The sequence below is a fragment of the Embiotoca jacksoni genome, unplaced genomic scaffold (genome assembly GCF_022577435.1).
Source record: "Embiotoca jacksoni isolate LCO1_2020_lvr unplaced genomic scaffold, fEmbJac1.0.p SCAF_6, whole genome shotgun sequence".
NCBI lineage: Eukaryota > Metazoa > Chordata > Actinopteri > Embiotocidae > Embiotoca > Embiotoca jacksoni.
Genome location: NW_027185414.1, coordinates 16,349,259 through 16,367,170, shown reverse-complemented (window position 1 = coordinate 16,367,170; position 17,912 = coordinate 16,349,259). Strand labels below are relative to the sequence as shown.

The 17,912-nt window shown below is 40.0% G+C and overlaps 2 protein-coding genes across 2 annotated transcripts in view; one reads left to right on the top strand and one right to left on the bottom strand.

The window, feature by feature from the left end:
• The window catches only part of pde3b (phosphodiesterase 3B), a 41,862-nt gene extending 37,648 nt beyond the window's left edge, over window positions 1–4,214 (bottom strand). The window contains exon 1 of the mRNA XM_069173904.1: window positions 3,216–4,214. Coding sequence (XP_069030005.1) covers window positions 3,216–4,103 — 888 coding nt within the window. The 5' untranslated portion in view covers window positions 4,104–4,214. The remainder of the gene's footprint in view (window positions 1–3,215) is intronic.
• Window positions 4,215–6,932: 2,718 nt separating this feature from the next.
• Window positions 6,933–17,059, top strand: copb1 (COPI coat complex subunit beta 1). The gene is made up of 22 exons (XM_069174041.1): window positions 6,933–7,068; window positions 8,852–9,003; window positions 9,482–9,711; window positions 10,075–10,244; window positions 10,333–10,447; window positions 10,570–10,662; window positions 10,765–10,902; window positions 11,054–11,173; window positions 11,532–11,639; window positions 11,748–11,894; window positions 12,003–12,148; window positions 12,746–12,842; window positions 12,933–13,093; window positions 13,208–13,328; window positions 13,424–13,651; window positions 14,559–14,738; window positions 15,251–15,395; window positions 15,509–15,628; window positions 15,726–15,871; window positions 16,013–16,102; window positions 16,395–16,550; window positions 16,818–17,059. Exons 2-22 carry the CDS (start codon window positions 8,913–8,915, stop codon window positions 16,875–16,877), a joined length of 2,862 nt encoding a protein of 953 aa, XP_069030142.1. The 5' UTR covers window positions 6,933–7,068; window positions 8,852–8,912; the 3' UTR covers window positions 16,878–17,059.
• Window positions 17,060–17,912: the final 853 nt, after the last annotated feature.

Below are 17,912 nucleotides of genomic sequence, written 5' to 3'. Positions count from 1 at the left end.
CGTACTGCTGCTGTAGTTACCTGCAGTAAAACATATAATCCACATAAATTAAGGATGTTGGTTGAACTGTTTTCAGTCTTTCTTTCTTTTTTTCTGTAACATGATTTTAACAAACCCCTGACAGTTAATAAACAATAAGCAGTTTTTAATTCCCTGGTGGAACATGATAATTATCAAAAGGTTGAGGATAAACGGAAGAAAAAAAAAAAAGGGACAGAGACGTTTCTGGTTTGAATTGTTTTGAAAGCAACATTTTGTTCATATCTACGTTAACTTTGGTCTTTTCTCTTTGTCTGTTATTCTGACCGAAACATCTTCATGTATTATCTATACGACGCTAAAACTCTCCACAACCGTTGTTTCAAAAGAAATGAAATGAAATGATGAATTTGCTGTATGTAAAACCACGTTGGTGGAAACAGAAAACAACTCGTCTCTTTGTAACTGAAAGGCAGAAACCGGTGACCCTACCAGACAAAAGAAAAGAGGGGGGGTTGACGGTTTTGTGAGCAAAGTGTGTGTGAAGATGAAGAGCATGTGTGACATCACCAGTGAACCCTGAGTGACTCCTTTCAGAGAGTTTCTTTGTGCCTCTTTTTTTTTTTTTTTTTCCTACCTCTGACGCAGAAACTGTCTGTTTGTGTATAAAATCATCGCTCAGTCAATCATTATTACATAGAGCACTCATATTACACAAGATCATCTCCGATGTTCGCTTTACAATTCTTGTGCATCAACTCTATATATATTTATTATATCAAACCCGGGAGAAGAACAGACTCGTTGTGATCAGTAGCTAAAATGTAGAATGTTTGTAAAATCTTGAGAAAAAGAAAAAAAAAGGAACTTTAAAAAAAATGAGATAACATTTACGACAGCTCCTCCCTACGTTTCAGGCTGCATCCCAGAATTCAGTGGGAACAAGGCACCAGACAGGCTGCCAGTAAGCTGCATCGCAGGGCTAACACTTACAGATAAACAAATACACTCACTCACACGTTAACAACTAACAGCCAATTCACCTGACTGGCAACTGGCAGAGGAAATCCACACAAACAAATATATCATGGCATGTACTGATGTTGTTAGTCTCTTTTACTCTAAGAAAACATGATCCTGGCAGAGAAGGCACGATGGTGTGACGATAACACGAGTGGTAACAGCTGCCGGCAAGTCTGATTATCCTGAGAAGCATTTGTAAAGAACATGGCATTTTTTAATCAAAAACAATGTCCTGTTTCAAGCTTTCAGATGAAAATGTGAACGTGTAGTGCTGTTGTGTGCTGTGAATACTACCTAATAACTGTGGCAACAAAAGCGGTGTCAATTTCTTTTTTCTGTTTATTTTTCATAAATCTAAACTTTTGTGCAAATAATGCTGGAGCAACATATTTCTTGGAAAAGTCTTAATTTCATATAAATATGTTTTTCTTCCTTTAAAAAAAAAAAAAAAGATTGGCAAATGTTGGGAGCTAAGGCCTTCATCACAAAACTTAAGGAAAATGATTTTACAGCCTTCGTATATTATTATTCACTTCTCAATAATTTTATGAACAAATAAAGTGCATTCTGGGATCTAAAGTTTCTGCATCTCATACAGGATACAGAAAAAGTGAAGTGGTCTAGCAGTCAAATAAGGGTCAAAGTCTGTGATCATCTTCATCCAGATTACTGAATGAGCCCCTGTTTTTCGTGTCCATGGTCTGTTTAAGGCCTAATGCAATGTGACCACTAATCTACTAATAGCACAGAACACAATGAAGTGAGAAAAAACTGCTGGAAACAGCGCAACTGAGACAAACTGGATATACATTTTTAGTTCTCTTATCATTTCCAACAAAGCTCGAAGGACACAAAAACAATGTGTGCGAGTCGATGGCTCGACACCCGCTGAAGAACGGCATGCTTTGTTTTTAAATACATTGTTGACGATGATGTTGGCACATTGTCTAGACGTAAATAAAGGCAACAGCTTGCGTCAGCTTTTTGTGCACAACATCTTGTGTGCAACATGATCGTCTTCATTTTGTATGGGCATCACTTGATATCTGTGTATTGGTTTTCAAAACCAAGGTAAAGTGGAGAAGAGCATCACTTTGCAGTTGTTAGCTAATGTATGTAAACAGAGTGCTTTTAAACAGCCTGTGCAGGCTTTTAAGAAAATAAAAAGCAACGAGCTGTTATGGACTGTGGACACTGAGGATCTCGACGTGTGCTCGACATCATTTTGTCTTGTTGACCGCCACAATCAGATGAGTCTGTAGGCCACATCCCCGGCTTGGTTGCTGCTTATGTTGTTTTTCTGACAGCGGGATGTGGACGTGCATTTGATTGACTATCTGCTATTTCAACTTTTACAGGGATATATTATTTCCAACAAAATGTAAAAAAACATGACTGATGTCATAACTGCATGAAGGGGAGTAATAAAATATCGTTACACTTGTGTACCCCCCATTATTATGTTTTGTGACACTGTATTCATTTTCAAAAACACTATCTATTTTAGATTAATAGTTTACGAGCAATGATTGGTGGAGATTCCTTTGGTCAGATGCAAAAAGACATAGTGTTGCAGTGAATGTGATAAATTAAAATGCAGGAACAACTGTTCTGATTTAATAAAAGAAAAAATTGTCCGATTTTATTTTTATTTTTTTTTAGAATGAAAATTTTGCTAAAATTTGCTAAAAAAAAATTCTAAATCGCAATATCCTGCCTATCATATTGCATTGCAATATGTTGAATCCTAACACGTATCATATCAGATTATTGCCAAAACACAGCATTAATAGGCAAGTAGACGACATACAAGGTTGAGATTTAAACCCAGTTTTTGAGTACTTAGGTGAAACACTATTTTTATGTAATTTTTGACAAAGCTCTGCCTGTCTAATTACCCTGGTATTATATTGTATTATTAGGAGGACAGCTAATTGGAATAGTAAAATCATTCACAGCGCACTGTTGTCTCCTTAGGCAGAAATGTTTCCCTTAACCAGTCATTTAATTATTGCACATGTAATGTTATGCTGATCTGCAGTGAAACGGTGTGGGGCTTTCCTGGGTCTTATCGGCGAGATTGTCTCTGTTCTTCGTGACAGGAGATCGTGTGTTTTCCACTTGTGCACGTGTACTGACAGCAGCTGTGGATGATCAGTAGGCCTACTTTTGCAACTACAACAACAGACGTGGTCCTGCAGGGGAACACCTACCTGCTCTCTGGATATACAGGGCAACGAAGGTCTGCGAGGCATCTTACAACTGCCATAATAGCTGGTCGACGTTTCCCCCAGGGAAACACAGCTGGACCTTCTCCTGGGTCGGATCACAGGCACCTTCTCCTCGGCGCTGGAAATCCCACTCGGCGCTTCCCTCGACGGGTAGTAGCGGTCGAAACAGAGCCCCAACAGGGAGCCCGAAACCCCCGCAAAGCAGGCGAAGAGCGGTCTGAGCAGCGCGGGCAGACCGCTCAAACTTGTGAAAGACACGAGCCACACAACGCTGGCAAACACCAGTATGAGGACACTGTGTTTGAGTTTCAGCGTCGGGATCAGCGTGAGCAGACCCACACATCCCAACACGAATAACAACCTGCCCACCATTTGCATCTGGTGCTGGTCCTCTCCCCATTGCAAAAACCGCAAAACCAAAAAATCCCCGAGGTAACACGACGCTGGCAGTGACACCAGCCAACACTTGCTGCTCTCCTTCTTCTTCCTCCGCAGGTAAAACGTGAGGAAGAAGAACGCACATCCTATGCTGAATAAAGGACTGATGGACTGGGAGAAGCCCGACAAAAAAGTCCGCAAATCCCAAAGCGAGTCACTTTGCAAGCTCCGAGAAATGAGAAAAGAAACCGCGAAAATAACAAACGCGCCGACGTAGAGCGCGGAGACCTTTAACAGTTTTGAATTCAGGATGTCTTCGTTGCAAAACCTGCACACGCCGAACAAAAATCCCCTCCGATGGTCCTGTTTAAGGGGGGTGACGCAGCTCTTCACATAGCCGTTCCTGAAGCCCTCCGAGCTGTTTACACTTCCAGCTCCGTCGTGGTGCCTTATTTTGCCGTGCAAAGCCTCTCCTTCCTCCCGTGCAGCCATGGCTCGACCGGGGCCCCTCGTATATCCACGCTAAAGTCCCCCTCGTCGACTATTCACGCCGTATTAACGCTGAACTACATGACAGCAAACGCACTCCACGGTCACTCAAACGTGCTCCAGCACTTGGACTAAAGAAAGAAGGTGAGATGTTGTTTTTACAGAAATGGGGCTCTCTGTCGCCGCCTACAGGCCACAACTCACACCGCAGGGCTTTTGTCACATGAACCAAATCCTCGGCTGCATCATCAATATAATGTTATCAGTATACTCTGTGGCTGCAGATAATGAGGGCGCTTTCAAAAGGGCTCTAATTGATTAAAAGGAGATATCTCTAAAAAAAAAAAAAAAAAAAAAAAATTAAATGTCCACAAGTCAACTATGAGATTTTACTTCAGTTGCATTATTTTTGTGTGCAGCAGTATTTGTTTATCATTTATTTAGACTGAGTTTCATCTGTTCACAAATTAAATATCATCATAAAGCTAATATAGATCAATATATTATTTGAGGCACCTGATCCAGACTTTGGTCCTATTTGAAGCACTTCTCATGACTCAATTTCCCTTAGCAAATAGTGTAAATTTGCATGGCCATACTCTTATTAACTAAGCATAAACTGGATGGTTTTTTTTACCATGTTGATATGATTGGTCCTTTGGTCGAAGTGTCACCGCTGCGTGTCGCTGGATCATGTTGCTCTGTGTTCGATTGATTCGTCTGGTTTGAGCTTGGTAAAGCAGACAATTGTCGATTTAACTGATCAGAATAAACCAAGCAATCCAGGGAATAATATTTCACACGCGAGAAGTTATCGTAAAATAAAAGACGTCAGTTTTCTTTATTGAATTATTTTAATGTCAGTTGTACAAAACTGTTAGATTTGTTCACCGGATAGTGTAACTGTCACACTGTTCAGCCCTGATGATGGCTGTAGGCAGATATGGCTTAATTTGTGATTTTGTGTGAAAATTAGGGAAATACATGTATTTAAAACCATATTTATAAAGTCTGCCAAAACCTTAGGTCATTTTAGAACTTCGTTGTTTGCTGTAATTTGACATTTCTGACATAACAGAAACAGCACAAGTGTAATTAATAAGAATAATGACTGCATTGTACATGGCTCACTGGTCAAACTGAGCCACCTCTCATGAAATCAGTTACACCTGTGTCACTGCTGCTATAACAAGTCTAAATGACTGCTATAAAAATAGTCAGTGGAAATGCAAAGCGATTTTGTCACTATAGCCCATTTCATTAGCCTACATGTTGAGGTATTTAAGAATAGCCTGGTACAACATGACCGAAGAGAAACTATGCCAAAAGAACACATTTTTCTATAAGAATCCCATCATAAACAATTATTTTAAGGGAATTACTACAGAACAGAAAGAAGACACTAGCTATAGTATACTTGTATACGAATACTTGTCAGTGGAGTAAGTTAACTGTTATTTTTATTTTTGGATTGTTGCATCACTTGCTTGTAGTTAAGGTCAGAGTGAAGATAATGTCTGGATACAAGATTTTAATATCATCACTGTGCCTCATTTTAGCTTGTGTATCCACTGTGTCACTCCGTACGTCCACTGGAGGGTGCTGCACACCAATTAACATTTGTTGTACTATTTTCCTAAAGCACAAAATAAAACAGTTTTCCTTCAGTATTATAAGTAGCCTACATTTTAAATGATAGGTTTGTGTTTGTGATATGGGAATACACAGGCCAAATCTGAAGAAGACTTGGGGAAAGAGAGACCTTAAAAAACAATACATTTTGATATCACTGTGAGATCTCTCAGGAAGTCCTTAGTTATGTCCAATATTGTGTTTTCAAATGGAGATATTCTTTTTCCTGTTTTCAATACATATAATGGCTTACAGTGATCTCTCCTCTGTATTTGTTTTTATATGAAAAGACAGAGTTTTCTTGTAAGAAATCTTTCAAAAGATGTCAAATGTTGCTTAACTGGTTGAGAAAAAAAATCCTATGTTTTATTATTTGCTGCTTTAAAACCCTCTTTGATGAGCTGGAAACAATAAGCCTACTGTTTTTCTGAGCTTATTGACTTTATAAGTATAACACTAAAATGCACATTAATGCAGCAGTAATATTAATCCCAAAACACCATATATAACAGTAAAACACGGATAGGGAGCATTCATGTATATTGTATGTATATATGTATGTATGTATGTATGTATGTATGTATGTATGTATTTACTTTATTAATCCCCGAGGGGAAATTTTTTCGCGACAGGAGCATACAGAAGCAATAAGATAATAATAGAAATAATATAATAAAATAATAGATAGAATATAATAATAGAAAAGCAATAAAATAGCAGTAAATAGCAGTAAAAAATATAAAATATAAAATGCACAGTATATACAGTACATGATATATCTATATATATTATATACAAACAAACCAAGAAACACAGTCAACATATATATATATATACAGTACAGTATATATCTATATATATTATATACAAACAAACCAAGAAACACAGTCAACAGTGTTATTGTAGTGTGATGGATTTTGCCAGAGGTGAGTTGATGCCTTTTACTTTTGATACTTTGGGTGCAATTTTCTGATAATACATATATAGTTTGAATGCAGCACGTAAATTTGTAACGTCGTATTGTCACATCGTGGTAGTTATATATATATTTTTTTAACTAAAGGTAAAGGTCAAGCTTCCAAGTGACCGCTTTGTGTTTTTGAACGGAAAGAGTTTTCACCCTGTGAGGTTTTTTTTTTTTCGCGTTTGGCCCTCCCGGCGCCCCGTAGCAGTGATGTGGCTCGAAAAGTCGTCTTCCACGTCACTAGGAAGTGGTGGAGAGCCGAGGCAGACAGCTCGCCAAAGGGAGCTTCGAGCATTTTTTTTTTTTACAGATGTAAATATCTAAAACTGGATATCGAAGGCCACCTCGGAGGATACTAGTCGTGCAAGTTAGGTAGGTTTACGCAGCTTAGTTTTCACCACCACGAGTTGTGTTTTCTTCCCCGACCCGTGGTAACTACTAAGACGTTACTGTCCTCCATTTCACTGCTAGCCGGAGCAAAAGCTAAGCTGGCATTATTAGCTCACGCTCGCTGCTCAGCTATCCATCGCGTATTTTAACTTCATGTAATGTCACTTAATGTTTGGTCGAATAACCGAAAGATGTTTGCGTGTTAGCGGGGTTTTGTTACCCGGCTGTGGTGCTAACGGAGCTAAGGCCATTTAAAGCACTGACAGCAGCGTCCGTGTTGGACGAGGATGAACTCTGCGTGTCCCATTTTTTTTTTTTTTTTTTTTTTTTTTTTCTCCCCACTTGCTTTAATGTAAAACTGTTGCTGTCATACTAACAGCTCTTTTCTGCGTGACATCTTTGTTACAAACGCATATCTATATTTCAGAATAGATTATGATGTAATATAATAATGGACGTACGGTGTAAATTGTTCCTTACGTACAAATAAATATAGTGTGTTGACATAATGTACATTAAAGTTAACGTACTTGACAAGAATAAATACAGCTCGGAAAATGTTTTTTTTTTTTTTTTTTTATGCAGAATTTGTCCAAAAAGTCAAAAGATCTTTCTGTGCACAGGTACATTGCCATCAGACATAGAAACGGGCACATTCACTTCTTGCCTAACGAGAAAAGACTTCGTTTGTGATGTGACTTTGGAGAAATTGAAAATGAAATCCAGTTTTTCTTTTATTGTCCTTTGCATGATGATACATATTCTTCAGTAAAATGTCATATATCTGCCATCTTCTTCTGGCTAGATGATCACGAAAGACCTGATTTATGTTTTAGGCAAAGTACCTACATTTGGGATAATGATACCCGTGAAGCTTGGGGAAAAAGACAGTATGCTGTGGTTGCATGACATTGTGTTTGTAAAACTGTTTGTTTTTGTGATGCACTCCATTGCAGTGATTATATGTAGCGTGGGGTCGTTGAAAAGGCCTATCTACCCATCTATCTACCTCAGCAGCATTTGGTGTAATTGCACAATAAGGTGCTGCTGTTTTATGCAAGAATTTCGACATATAATATGTGAGCACTTGCAAAAATAACAAGCTATACACATAATATGAGCAATAGCCAAAATGTGTGACATTTTTTGACATTTGGTTACTTGGAGCCATTCACAGAATAATAGATTCCCTCACAAAAGCAGAGCGTTAATAACCCTCATTAAAGGAAAAACCACAGGGCATTAGTAGTGAGCTGGGCATCCTGTCAACCCCACAGCTCATCAAATGTGATCTGGATCATGTGGATTCCAAGAACTTAGACTAATCGGTCTGTTATTGGGTTTGGGATAACATGTTTTGTTTAATGCTGACAGAACAATTAAATGTATTGAAAGGTACTCTGGAAGGATTATTTAGGATATTTGGGCTGTGAGGTGTCAGCTCTTAACAATGAGCCAATGTTCTACAAACAAGAAGTGGCTGTATTTGGTCTTGTAGACTCAGTTTGCCTTATTTTTGACAGCATTCAATCCAAAAGTAAGTTCTGTCATTGATACCTGGATTTTTACAAAGATTATAACAGTCTGGTTCCGTTCCTCACCACACTGCTTTGTTTTACGATGATATACAGTAGATTTAATGTGTTACAGTACATGGGGATGACTTCATAGTTATTTCCCATATTTGCTGCACTAATATTTATTCCCCTGTGTAAATGCTTTCTCCACCCTTTAACTAATCATACTGCTTTTCTGTTTCTCGTAGGTGTGATCTAGGGAGCGACATTCATTGGGATTCTTTTGAAGGATACAGGCCCGGCAGCACGATGACGGCTGCAGAGAACGTTTGTTACACTCTGATCAATGTTGCCTCTGACTCAGAGCCTCCTTCTGAAGTCAGCCTGAAAACAGATCTGGGTAACTATTCTTAATGTAAACTTGCAAAGTGGTGCCGCACATAGTTTCTCACTTGTCTTAAAATGTATTCATTTCTAAACTTTCTCTTTCCATCATAAGACAGTGGAGGTGATTAGTTTTTAATAAATAGTGCTTAACAAATACTTTGAAGAATCACGAACTAAACATCTCTTCTCTAAAACATTGTTCTGGTTACTCTGGATAATCCACACATCTCACTGTCAGCAGTTTCTACAGGGATTATTTCTATAGTAGTGCCAGTGGACACTGCTGGGATTGTTTGTGTTTTCTGAAAAGCTTTAACCAATTTTGGTTTTAGTTGAAGGATGACTCAATGATTGCTTGTCAAAATACAAATAATCAAATCTGTTTCGACAAAAGTTTTAGCTGAACATTTATGAGGTTAATGTACTCTTGTAAAAAAATGTATAATTGACAATGCGTAATGATTAATATAATAACCATTATCTTTCCACAGAAAAGGGAGACATGAAGTCAAAGACTGAAGCTCTGAAGAAGGTCATCATCATGATCCTGAATGGTGAGAAGTTGCCAGGACTGCTGATGACCATAATTCGCTTTGTGCTGCCACTTCAAGACCACACCATCAAGAAGCTGCTGCTGGTTTTCTGGGAGATCGTCCCCAAAACAACTCCAGACGGCAAGCTGCTCCAGGAGATGATCCTGGTCTGTGACGCCTACAGAAAGGTAAGCGAACTGACACACTAACTGCTGTTATCAACTGAGCAACTCCGTCTCTATTCATTTTAGTGTATACGTCATAATAGAAAATGTATAGCAGCAGAGGAAAGAATTTTCATAACAGTAACACTGAAAATATCAAGAAGATATTCTTATTAGACTACATATTGAACTGGTTGTATGAGACATCTAAATGAATGGCTGGGTGGTGCGATTGATGAATTCACACCATTTCCAGTAAACCTCCTAAGTTCATCCATAATGTAATAATACTCAAACTACTAAAATGCAAACGTGGCTCGAATATGTGGCTTTCATTTGGAATATTTTTCAAATGAATTCCGCAATCATCATTTCTTTGCGTTTCAGGACCTGCAGCATCCCAATGAGTTCATCCGCGGCTCCACTCTGCGTTTCCTGTGCAAGCTGAAGGAGTCGGAGTTGCTTGAGCCACTGATGCCAGCAATCCGGTCCTGTCTGGAGCACCGGCACAGTTATGTTCGCCGCAACGCTGTCCTGGCCATTTACACCATCTATAGGTACACGCAATACCTATCTTCAGTTCCTCGTCATACATGTTTTGTTCTCCATTCAGCCGTGAATTACAAACAACTTTATTTGTTTTAGGAACTTTGAGCATCTCATCCCAGATGCTCCCGAGTTGATCCACGATTTTCTCGTGAATGAGAAAGATGCCAGCTGTAAGAGAAACGCTTTCATGATGCTGATTCATGCAGATCAGGTCGGTAGCAGCATATTGGCTCAATGTCCTTTTCACACGGTTTCTGCTGTTGTATGTCACAAATCTTACAACGTTGATGTGAAAAGTCCAGCTTATGGCATTCTCATCTTCACGTCTTCCAGGATCGAGCTCTGGATTACCTCAGCACATGTATTGACCAAGTTCACACCTTTGGCGACATCCTCCAGCTGGTTATCGTGGAGCTGATTTACAAAGTCAGTCAAGGCCTTTTATTAGTCTAATTTGTAGAACAACAGCATACAATCAGAGCTGATTTTAACATCTGTGCTCCTGTTGTTTTTGTTCTTTCTTGTTAGGTTTGTCACGCTAACCCTTCTGAGCGCGCCCGTTTTATCCGGTGCATCTACAACCTGCTGCAGTCCTCCAGCCCGGCTGTTAAGTATGAGGCAGCTGGCACTCTTGTAACTCTCTCCAGCGCGCCCACTGCCATCAAGGTACATCATCAAGGTTTTGTCATTCATCTTTTGGATGTAATATGCTGTTTATACAGTGGTGATATTGTTTGCTCAACATTTGACAAAATAGCAGTGATGTCTTGGTTCTAGAACAGTCTCTTATTTATTCTGTGGTTTTTTTGGACTACAGGCCGCTGCCCAGTGTTACATTGATTTGATCATCAAGGAGAGCGACAACAACGTGAAGCTGATTGTTCTTGATCGTCTGATTGAGCTGAAGGAGCATCCAACTCACGAGCGCGTACTCCAGGTACGTTCAGTTAGGGCTGTGGTTAGTTTTTGTCTCAGTTAAAAATGTTTTTTTAATCCACAAAGACAACTTTCCTCTCTCTCAAAACGTTTCTGATTAAAAACAAATCCTAAACAAGATTTAAGCCCAACTCATAAAAAGACATCAAATTTTTAATGTTAGTCTTTTTGTGTATAATCGTCATCTAATATCATATCATGACAAAATGTATAAGAAAATATACAGAATAAAGTGTTATTTAGTCTAGTTTATAGATTCAGAAGCGGCAGAAAAATCAGGCAAATGCTGTTTTATTATGAGCCAGTTCGGCGCATCTATAGCGTATCAACTCTGTTGTCACCAATGCTTTTTTATGCAGGACCTTGTGATGGACATCCTGCGTGTTCTCAGCACTCCAGACCTGGAAGTCAGAAAGAAGACCTTGCAGCTGGCACTGGACCTTGTCTCATCTCGCAATGTAGAGGAGGTCTGTTGCATATGCAATATATCCATGTTGTTGTTTTCTTGTCGTCGCATCGACACACAGAGTTGGAATATGTTGCTAATACAGTGACCGTATCGGTCTGTTTTCCAGTTGGTGATTGTTTTGAAGAAAGAGGTGATCAAGACAAACAATGTAACGGAACATGAAGACACTGATAAGTACAGGCAGCTCTTGGTGCGCACTCTCCACTCATGCAGCGTACGCTTTCCTGACATGGCGGCTAATGTCATACCTGTGGTGAGTTTCCTATTATTCAGCACACTGAAAAGAAGATGCCCTCATAATTCTTTATATTTATACCATTTCGACAGACACTTAAGTTCTGTGTGTTGGTGTGATTTACAGCTGATGGAATTCCTGAGTGACACTAATGAGGCAGCTGCAGCTGATGTGCTGGAGTTTGTGCGGGAGGCAATTCAGAGGTTTGACAACTTGAGACCGCTGATCATCGAGAAGATGCTGGAAGTCTTTCATTCCATCAAAACTGTCAAGTAAGGCTTTTTAGGCACATTCAGGAGTATATATGTATGAAGGGCCTTGGTTCATCTTTTTGTTTCTCTCTTAATGGCTATAAAAATGCAGGTCAAAGTCAATCAGTGATTAAGTAAACACTTATACATTCAGTGTTTACAAATCACAGCCCAATACTCTGCAAGGTGAATGAAGCTGAACCTCCAGTTCCAGCAAACTGCATTGTCTGTTCGGTACTTGCTTTCCTGAAAATGATACAGCTTAAGTGCCCTACATAAAGCACAGTGTGGCACATTTCAGTAGTTTATAGTCCTCTAACTGTGTCTCCACTCTCAAATGATGTGATTAACAAGCCAACAACAGGAGAGAAAATGTACAAAAGAGGGTCATGCATAACTTTTAGCAGTTGGTAACCTTACATAAGGAATGGAAATGGTTGGTTTTTGTTCCTTTGCTGTGTTTTACCAAACTCATAGACTCATTTGATAAGCTATTTCTACAATCTTGTTTGTCTGTTTCGTTGACTGAGTTTTGTAAATAGGACCAGCTATAATATTCATACATGGGTATGTAGTACTGTATATGATTGTAATTTTTACCACAATGGCCTATTTCAGGATTTATAGGGGAGCGCTGTGGATCTTAGGAGAATACTGCAGCACCAAAGACGACATCCAGAATGTGATGACAGAAATACGCAGGTCCTTGGGAGAGGTATGTCATCAGATTTAAATGTAACACAGGTCAGTCCCAATTTAATTAAAGTTCTCACAAATATCTAATAGCTGTCTCTCAATCGGACAGATCCCAATTGTAGAGAATGAAATAAAGAAGGAGACAGGTGAGGTGAAGCCAGAAGACGAAGTGAGTGCAGCTCCAGCTCAGAAGCTTGTGACAGAGATGGGCACGTATGTGACGCAGAGCGCCCTCAGCTCCTCCAGACCTTCAAAAAAAGAGGAGGACAGGTAAGCACTGCACATTATGGGGGAATATTATTATTATTATTAGCCCATAAAAAAAATCTCTTGATTGTATGGAGTTTTTCGTCCACCTCATTAAGTAAGATTTTGTTGCACCAGACCTCCGCTCAGAGGCTTCCTGATGGATGGAGACTTCTATGTGGCAGCTTCCCTGGCCACCACACTAACCAAATTGGCCTTGCGCTATGTCGCTATTGTTCAAGACAAAAAGAAACAAAATGTAAGTTATTCTTCACTTCACTGAAAGTCCCTGTTGCATCATTTGACCTACTGCTGGTTCCTCTCATCCTTGCTCTCTTCCTGTTCCCCCGTCAGTCATTCGTTGCAGAGGCCATGCTGATCATGGTCACTGTGCTGCACCTGGGTAAGTCCTCTCTACCCAAGAAGCCAATTACAGACGACGATGTGGATCGCATCTCGCTGTGCCTCAAGGTCCTGTCAGAGTGCTCACCACTTATGACTGACATATTCAACAAGGAGTGCCGTAAATCCCTGTCACATATGTTGACTGTCAGACTGGAGGAGGAGAAGCTGTCACAGAAGGTAATGACAGATGACTCACGGGGCTGAGCTCAATACTTAACCTCCTGACACAGCTGCAGATTCCTCACAAGTACAGGAAGGGAACACATTTTTAGTGGCGTATTTTTGGACCCAGTGCTCATTGATTATTATTGCAAACGTGCATCTATGTTTGTAGAACATGAGATACCTGGTTATAAGCCAAGTAAGTTTAGTTTATCTGACTGTACAGCATGATTAAATCAGGCCCCCGGGGCGTCATGTATAACTGTACCCATAAAACATACATACTCCTCTTCCCACTGAAAACATGTCGGGATAATGTGTACACTTGTACAGAAAGTACTACAAATGTTTTGGAGACCATGGACAAAGACTGAGGTTTTGAATTGACGCCAGATTTTGTAATAATCATCTCACAGGTTGACGACATATTGACTGAATAATCATATATTAATGTGTCTTGTGTGATTCACATTTAGATCACCAGTGTTACGTTGTGTTTTTGTAGAAGTTGTCATTTTGATTAGGACTCAAATTGATCAAATTTAACAGTTGCCAACCATTTTGTGAAAATGTCAATCAATTCTTGGCCCTAATATATCCCAATCGGTTGAATATGTTTGGCATTGGGATTAAAAGTTTGAGTAACTTCGTCGACATCACAAACGAATGTGATTCATTCACTCTGGATTCTACACCCACTTTTGTAATTGATGCCTCCGGTTTCTCTTTGACAGGAACATTATGACTGCGCTATAGTTTTTCTGTTCATTCTACACGACAACATTTGGCTCTGATTTCGTTCAATTTCTTTCTGTTTCCCATTTGTTTTTGTGTGTTACTTCTTGGCTTACTATTATAGGTGTTTTTGGACTTTTATCCCCCCCCCGAGGATAACCCAATGTGTTTCTCATTCTGACCACAGAAAGAGTCCGAGAAGCGTAACGTAACGGTGCAGGCAGACGATCCAATCTCCTTCATGCAGCTCACAGCCAAAAACGAGATGACTTCTAAAGAGGACCAGTTCCAGCTCAGTCTGCTTGCTGCTATGGGCAACACTCAGAGGAAGGAGGCTGCTGATCCTCTGGCATCAAAACTCAACAAGGTGCAGCACAAGCTTCCTTATAAAATCATATCATACAAGAAAACTGGAAATTACTTTGAAAAGAACACTCATTATGGCAGACAAATATTGGGCTTGCAGATTAGATTGATTTTAGTGCTTTGAAATTCATTGGTGGCAGTGATGATGCATGAATATGTTTAGACCTCATTGTGGCATTTGCTCGAGAGGATTTTGCACATTGGGAAAGAGAACAGTTATTCCTGTTTATGCGTGTTTGAATTTTACAAACAGTGAACAGTTCAAATGTGGAATCTGTGTTATGCATTGTGATTTATTTGTTACATTTTTATTTTTTGGTAGGTATACTGTCACTTCTTAATATTTCATCCTACTGCACTGCTGCTGAAGTCATTGTTGTTCACATGCTCTTCTGTAAAAACCCTGTTAGAAAGCCCCCCAAAAAAACCTCCAACATTACTGGGAGGAAATACTTGTATTTGATTATATTAGAGTTGATCATTAATAGTAATTATTTGTTTGGTCTTAACTAGGTGACTCAGCTGACAGGCTTCTCAGACCCAGTGTATGCTGAAGCCTACGTTCACGTCAACCAGTATGACATTGTGTTGGATGTGCTGGTGGTCAACCAGACCAGTGATACTCTTCAGAACTGCACCCTCGAGCTCGCCACTTTAGGTTAGTCCGATTTATTTTCCACGTCACCAGACAGATGTGCGGCTTCACTTCTCCGTTAGCGCTGATTCAAGCAGGTGACGTGTGGCACTAAACTAAACGTTTCCTTTCTACAGGGGATCTCAAGTTGGTTGAGAAGCCTTCACCTCTAACTCTGGCCCCTCATGATTTTGCTAACATCAAAGCTAATGTCAAGGTGGCTTCTACAGAGAATGGCATCATATTTGGCAACATTGGTAAGATAATAAGTGATTATTGTCCATTAAACAGGATTCAACTAGTGTTTGTTGCACGTTTTCTTATTTGCGGGGATGTTTGATTCCTTCTTCCCAGTCTACGATGTGTCGGGAGCTGCCAGTGACAGAAACTGCGTCGTCCTCAGTGACATCCACATCGACATCATGGACTACATCCAGCCAGCCTCCTGCACGGATGCAGAATTTAGACAGATGTGGGCAGAGTTTGAGTGGGAAAACAAGGTACGCTTTGCATTTCTACTTCACAACCGCTACCTGGAAACGGACCGAATTATTTTAAACTCCTGCACGTTCATTTACTCTGTGAATTAATAGGAATATTTAGGAAGGTTAAAGATGGTCCTCAACCTTTATTTGTTGTAGGTGACAGTGAACACCAACATCACCGATCTGAACGAGTACCTCCAGCATATCCTAAGGTCCACCAACATGAAGTGTCTGACTCCTGAAAAGGTCGGTATGAGAAGTCACATAGAGCAGAACAAAAGAAAACATGAATGAACTCGGCAATTAAAGCTCTTGCTGCTGGTGCACGTTGGAAATAATCATTAGTGGTCTTTTTAGTGACCTGATTATGTTTTTTTGTGATGACAACATGTATGTAACCCGTGTGAGTAACCTTAGAAAATCTTCCATGTACATCGGACCGGATCATTAGGTGAATGGTTTTTTTTTTTGTTTTTTTTTGTTTTTCTGTGTTGTTGTACAATGTTCTCAACTCTCTTCTTTTTGTCTTCTCAACCAGGCTCTGTCTGGCTTCTGCGGCTTCATGGCTGCCAACCTTTATGCTCGTTCTATCTTTGGAGAAGATGCCCTGGCTAATGTCAGCATCGAGAAGCCCATCCACCTGGGGCCTGACGCGCCTGTCAACGGACACATACGCATTAGAGCCAAAAGTCAGGTGGGTCACAGCTGTTGCACCGTGAACCTTTACAAATCCGAGCAGTAAAGGCTGGGCTGAATTTATTTGCCTTCAAAAACAAGCATTTCGGCCAATTCATCTATTAGTAGGATAGAGTAATATTCGGATAACTTTTGTACTTGATGAACACGAAAAGAGAATATTAGATGTGACGCTGCACGAAAGCGGAACGCTCTTATCAATATATCTCCGATCCCTTGATATATATTGTCTGTTGAAATAAACCCTCCCTGCTTCCCTCCACAGGGGATGGCTCTGAGCCTGGGTGACAAGATCAACCTCTCTCAAAAAAAGGCAAACATCTGAAACAACTGCTGTTTTCTTGTGTCACCCATCTTCATCGCAGCAAATTAAGAACTCTATATGGTCAGTTGCTTGTGCTCTTCTTTTTTTTTTTTTTTTTACATCACCTCTCTCTGAAAACTACATCTCAGCAATGTTCGTCTCTTGTCCCGTTTAATTTTCAATAAACATATGTATTAAAATTATGAGAAAACGTGCTGTATTCATTGAGTAATAATAATCACTCATCTTTAAATAACTGTTTGAGTGCCCTCTGTCGGAAAGTTGCTCCAGCTTGGCACGAATAGTAGTAGATTTCAAAGCACCTGTTACTGTTACTTAATGGTACGTTTGCTCCAAAGTGAAGGGACTCCCTCCTGGAGCTCTTGCTGGGTCGGGCTTCATAGCTCACAGCTCCAGGCTCTAATTAGAATTCCTCTTGTGATATCTCTCAGTGTGACGCTGATTGGAATTGGTTCTGTCAGCGCACCCGGATCGAGGACGTCATCACGAAGACTTTGAAATACATACATATCATATGCAAGGCCGTGATTCCTTTTAACCTAAGATAATATATTACAGTGATTTCAAGTGTTCTCCCACAGCCGTCTGCAAGTTTTACTGTCGCCGTGATAATGAGATAGAGATGGATTAGTGTTGGCACAGGCCTGCATATACCACTTACCCTCCTGTTTATAATTTATGAGTAAAAGGACCTTTCTGGAGACGGGCCAGATTAAAGGGTGACGACCTCATCATACATTTACAATATCTGAAAATCTGTGTCTCCGGGGGGGGTTACATAAAGGCTGAGGTGGCTTTGAGGTCAGAGCTTCAGCTGTGAAAATACACAGTTGGCTATCAGGCAGCACCGTGGAGTCCAACTACTATGTGTAGTGTGCAGCCTCTTTGGATTCAGTGGAGATATTACTCCTAATTACCACAATCACAAGTAAACCCCATAATGTAAGGTCTGAGCTTCGGCGTTTCTGGAATCCATTTTCTATTTTGACAAGTTACCGTGTCAGTAATTGTCAGTAAAGGATCACCGTTACATTT

Coding starts and splice junctions, on each gene's coding strand:
- copb1 (XM_069174041.1), top strand. CDS start 8,913: ATGACGGCTGCAGAGAACGTTTGTTACACTCTGATCAATGTTGCCTCT. Junction 13,094..13,207: donor TCAAAAAAAGAGGAGGACAG/GTAAGCACTGCA, acceptor TTGTTGCACCAG/ACCTCCGCTCAGAGGCTTCC. Junction 16,551..16,817: donor GCATTAGAGCCAAAAGTCAG/GTGGGTCACAGC, acceptor TTCCCTCCACAG/GGGATGGCTCTGAGCCTGGG.